This window comes from Raphanus sativus, chromosome 9, assembly GCF_000801105.2.
Source record: "Raphanus sativus cultivar WK10039 chromosome 9, ASM80110v3, whole genome shotgun sequence".
NCBI lineage: Eukaryota > Viridiplantae > Streptophyta > Magnoliopsida > Brassicales > Brassicaceae > Raphanus > Raphanus sativus.
Window position 1 is genome coordinate 6685166 of NC_079519.1, and position 5303 is coordinate 6690468.

The window sequence follows — 5303 nt, forward strand, 5'->3', positions numbered from 1 at the left end:
CAAAAGACAAAATCATGGATAATAAAGATTAACTTTTTGAAATGTACCTGAAAAAAACTAACTATATATGTTGTAAAAATTTAAAGTAACCTAATGTTTTGACGTCTTAATTTAAAAAAAAAAATAGAACTTAATATCATAACATCCAAAACAAATATCCTATATAATAAATTTAATAAAATAGTATGATAGATACTACTATGTATAAAGTTTACTAAAACAATAGGATTATATTATTTAAAATAAATAAATCCCGTAAAATACTAAAATGAGATATGTTAAAGTATATTTTCTTAAACACAACATGTAAATATAATTATTTTAGTCATATTTATTTTCTATAATATAAATAAATAAAATTTAAAAATGTATTATATGCAAAATGTTTAAATTAAAGAAAACAACATAATTTGAATGGGGTTCTCTATTTGAGTATTTCATATTTTTATTTTATTTTACCTAACTCGAAAATATATTAGTAAGTAATAAAAATCAATAACAAAGTAATTTTTTTTTAAAAAACCATTATATATTAATAATACTTAATAAGAAATATAAACAATAATATGATATAGTAATACAATATATAACACTAAAATAGAAATTATATATTTAAAACATTTTTAATAATATAAAATATATTTTAAAAATATAAATATATCCGCACGAACGTGCGGGTTAAAATCTAGTTGTTTTTAAAAAAAGTCTTTTTCAAGAATGCGATGACGCAAATAAAAACTGTTTTTTCAAGTATGCGATACTTTTGCGTCATATACCTTTTCATAGTTGTAACAGGTAAGCTCAAAGGATAAAGTAATAATTTAATATTAGTTTTTATTTGTACTAGAAAACAAAACAAAAAAAGATGAGGAAAAGGTCAAAATGCAAACAATAATTGAATAAACATATAATTAAACGACGAAAACACATGCAATGTTCATCATTCATTGAACCAAAAACCTTATTTTAATTTAATATTTGTTGGCGTCTTCCTTTAGCTGCTCAACTTTTTAAAGTGTGTTGTTATCTTTCTTTTTCTGGAAACTTTTGTTATTCCTTTTCCATTTTTGTCTTTTTCTTTAATATTTTTTCCGTTTTGTATAGAAAATTGTAATAAAGCTAAGTAATTACAGAATTTTTTGCGATTAGAACTGCTTTTAGCCTTTTATACTCTTCTTAACTCGAGAATCAATGGTCCCCTAGTTTAGATTCATGGATACGAAAGAAGATGACTAAAAATACAATTTTTAATTGACAAAAAGACTTAAAAATTTATTAATCTTCATTATTTATCTATCAAATAAATCGCTATAATTTGCTACAGAAATCACCCCTCCCGTACCGCGTACATAAACACAAAAACTATAAGTAAATAAAAAGAACAAAAAAAACTATTAACACCTTTTTTATACTGTTTTTACCATCCCCCGCCAAAACCAGTTGAGACATATTTACTTTTCTACCATTCCAATAATAATAACAAAAACTCCATCTCTGTTTTCTTCCTCAAACAGCCAACGTAACACTAGTCGGCAGTAATTCACCACCGCTCCGTTCACCGGAATCTTCATCTAGCTCAAGCCGAGCAACTGTACGGTCACCGTAAGTACCGGAAGACGACAAACGAGCCTTGAGCTGGCTCAGAACCGGAACAATCGCCTTCTCAACCCACTCCTCTAACTCCATGTCACCTAACCACACTCCACTCAAGATTCTCTGAAGCACATCTTCCTCCACTTCTATCGATAAAGATTCACCTACAACCGTAGCGAACCTCTCCGACAACGTGTCCGAAACTCTCTGCCTCACAGCTCCGAAATCAACAGCACGAAACGCCACCGCGTCGTCTACACCACTCACCAGCTCATGGAACGCAAAAGGAACGCATTGCAAAGATAACTTCCCGCTGAACTCTTCTTGATCGTTGTTATCTGTTAGCTCGCTCGTATTGGTATTGTTCGAACCATCATCAGCCGTATCAGCCGCTTGGTTTAAATCAAACGTTAAACCGGAACCATGTTCTTTCTTCGGTTTAGTCAACCTCTCTTCACTCATCAGCCAGCTAGCTCTCCGTTTACCAAACTTCTCACGCATACACAACCTCAACCGCCAGTTTTCACTCGCCAAATCCCTCATCTTCGCCTCGTTGTCTGAGAAACAAGTCTTCGTTGAACGATGCCAGCTCGCTGTCATAACAAAGATCACGTTCCCTAAACTGATCTCACGTCCGTGAGAATCAGAGATCCTTCCTCTATCCATCGCTCGTTTTATACTCCCACGCAACAACAGATCCGCTTCGTCGATGTCTTCAAGCAAGATAACAGAGAAGGGACTCCTCTTAACCGTTTCCGCAATCCTGTCCAACACGGTCTTACCACGGACTCCACCAGCTTCTTGTCTCGACGACGAACCGAGTGAGATCATTATAGGACTGGTCCCGTATACTAGAGAAGACAGAGCCGACACCATTTTTCTCTTGCCAACTCTGTCCGGTCCTGAGAACAGTAACCACACGTCTCCTTTCGATACCACGCCGCGTCGTTTCCTGGCGCCTAGCTTGCATTGACTAACCGTGGCGGCGACGGCCGAGGCTGCGTCGTGCTGCCACCATACTTTCTCTGTCATTCCCTTTAGAAGCTTCTTAAACAAATCAATGTCTAAAGAGTTGTGCAGAACACTGATCTTATCGTTGTTGTTGTTCTGTACTACTGATTCAGACGATATGCAACCAAGAAAGTCTCTCACTCTCGTCTCCGAATCCTGAATAAACCCAATACATTTTAGGTTTTTGAATAGAACATCTTAATGCGCAAAATATTCAAAAAAAAAAATATATATATGTTTTGAATTGAATGTTAAATTTAATTCATAAAAGACAAACCTCTGTTCTTCCAAGAACAAGATCGGTCTGAACCGGACTCCCGGGAGGACTCTTCTTCTTGGCTTGTTCTGTTACCAAAGGGGTGATAGGTTTCAAATGCACCCTCTCACGCAACTCTCTATTGGGCTGGAACTTTGGCTGTAACGGCTGACGGAGAAGCATATTGGGAACGTAGGAGCTTGTCGTCAACGGTATAGGTGTTGGAATCGGAACGATCCTCTCCTTCTTGTTATGGAAGCTAGGATGAAGACGCACACACGCATCATTCCATTTCTTCTTCACTTCTTCAATCTTCGCCTGCTGTTATATAAAATAAAATATTTTAATTAATCTATTGCAATCGCAGAAGAGAAGAAAATTCAAAACAATAATTAAACTAACCGGTACACGATTGACCGGTTTAGCATTCAATAGCCATTGTGGCAACTGTTTCGTCTGAGCTACTACTCCTTCTGTTTTAACCTCTTGAGACACCGACTCGGTTTCAGACAGCTCTAGCTCGCAGCTCTTTGAACACTCCGGACAACATTTCAACGTCATGTTCGCACCACCAGGCACGAAGCTCTTCAACGTCGGCGTGAATGATCCCAAACCGTTCCCAAACCTCGAGAAAACGCCGGACGCCGGAGCTTTAGCCGCCACCGACACAGCTTGGAGATCCCAATCATTCTCCATCGATGGATGATACACTTGGCACCGTAGATAAGTCTCGCACGTGGCGGTTCCGATAAACCACAGCCTTCCTCGGAACTTCTCCAAAAGCCTCCTCAGCTCCGCCACCGTCGTCCTCCCTACCTCCACCGCCACCGGCTGCGGTTGCTCCACGAGCCACTTCAAGTCTCCGAGATCGAGAATCACTCCAGGATCCGAATCCTTCATCCGGGTCTCCAGCAACCCGTCTAACATCTTGATTCTCTCCGCGTTATCCGAACTGATCTCCTCGAAGTGAACAACAACAACAACCTTTGAGTTCTTAACTGCCGCTTCTCCGGATTTGATTCTGTTAAGGATCTCGCGGATCACCCGACCCGGCTCCGAGTCCCCGACCAAAACCGGGTTTCTCTTCTTCCCCCGGCCCAATATATCCATCACCCGCTCCTCCACGTCATCGTTTTTACTAACCCCTGGTTGCTGCCCCGACGCGGGGCCGTTATGCTGCTGCAAACGCGGGTTGAGATACGTGTTCCGGGTCATCGGACCTCCTCCACCGGGTCGGAAATTTAACCCGACTGACGAAACGCTCGGAACCGACGTCGTATTGGACGGACTATTATTATTATTATTATTACTACTCAACGACTGTTCTATCGTGGCCTTGACGGCTGGACTAGAGAAGCTAGCCTCTCGCATGACCCGGCTCACACTCGGATCATCCAATATCGATATAATCAGCTGCTCCAGCTCCACTTTAACCGCCAACAACGGCTGCTGCTGCTGCTCCGGGCATCCACGGCGTTGATGAGCTTGAGCTCGCTTCAGCGCCGCCATAAGCGCGTTCGAGATCGGAGGATCGTTCGCCGGAGCCGTCGTCGTCGAGGTGGTGGTGGGGAGACGCTCTAGGGCGACGCTGAAGCAGAGCTCGAGGGCTCGACACTGGAGCGGGTGGGAGGAGTTGGGATGGGATCGGATGCAGGCTCGTCGGAGGTAACCCGAGGAAGAAGCGAGGAGAGTGGCTGCGACATGTAGCGGCGTTGTTTGTCCGTGGTTGCGACGCGCCGCTTCGGAGATTGATTGGTTTAGAACGGTTGCGGCCTCAGGCGTTAGAGTCTGTTGGATCGTGCTTAGACCAGCTCTCATCGTTCTTGTTCTTCCACTTTGTGTGTTCTCTCTCTCTCTTTCCTCTTTCTTCAATTATCTAGTCGAAAAGATCGAATCTTTTTTTTTTCTTTGGTGAGTGAAATAAAAAAATTGAATCTTTTGAGCTGGGTTGTCAATTATTCAGACAGGTTTTATGAACTGGGTTAACTCAATTTCCCCGGTCGGAAGAAAGAAAGAAAGAAGGAATAATGAATGATATAGGATTTGCCTCGGAACAGAATATCCACCGGCTAAAAAAATGAGACGGCTTTAGATAGGTTTTATAAGACAAGGAAGAAAAGGTTAGTCTTTTCATCTCTGATTTAAAAGGGATTTATTGGGAGATGCAGACAAATTGGGATTTCAAATGGATCACAGAAAATAGCTTTTTAGATAGATTAAAAATAATAATAATAAAATAAAAGAAGGAACTTTCGGATCCAATAAATTGAAGATAAAAAGTAAATATAGAAAGGTGGGGAAGTTGCAGCAGAGTGAAGAAAATTCAAAGAGAAAAGGATAGAAGAAAGAAGAAGTGAATAATACTTCTTTATCGCTTTTGCCCCTTTTAATTGTAAAAGCTAGGCCTGCGATTTCGGTTTTCCGAAACCGAACCGAACCGAAT

General features: G+C 40.4%; 1 protein-coding gene across 1 annotated transcript; it reads right to left on the reverse strand.

The window, feature by feature from the left end:
- Window positions 1-1261: 1261 nt before the first annotated feature.
- Window positions 1262-5027, reverse strand: LOC108827689 (protein SUPPRESSOR OF MAX2 1). The gene is made up of 3 exons (XM_018601152.2): window positions 3263-5027; window positions 2882-3181; window positions 1262-2760 (listed from the first exon to the last, which is right to left on the reverse strand). Exons 1-3 carry the CDS (start codon window positions 4676-4678, stop codon window positions 1507-1509), a joined length of 2970 nt encoding a protein of 989 aa, XP_018456654.2. The 5' UTR covers window positions 4679-5027; the 3' UTR covers window positions 1262-1506.
- Window positions 5028-5303: the final 276 nt, after the last annotated feature.

Bases quoted from the DNA above. Each gene is read 5' to 3' on its own strand.
- LOC108827689 (XM_018601152.2), bottom strand. From the start codon at position 4,678: ATGAGAGCTGGTCTAAGCACGATCCAACAGACTCTAACGCCTGAGGCC. The intron at 3,182-3,262 runs GTTAGTTTAATT...TTTATATAACAG, and splicing joins AACCGGTCAATCGTGTACCG to CAGGCGAAGATTGAAGAAGT. The intron at 2,761-2,881 runs GTTTGTCTTTTA...GGGTTTATTCAG, and splicing joins TTGTTCTTGGAAGAACAGAG to GATTCGGAGACGAGAGTGAG.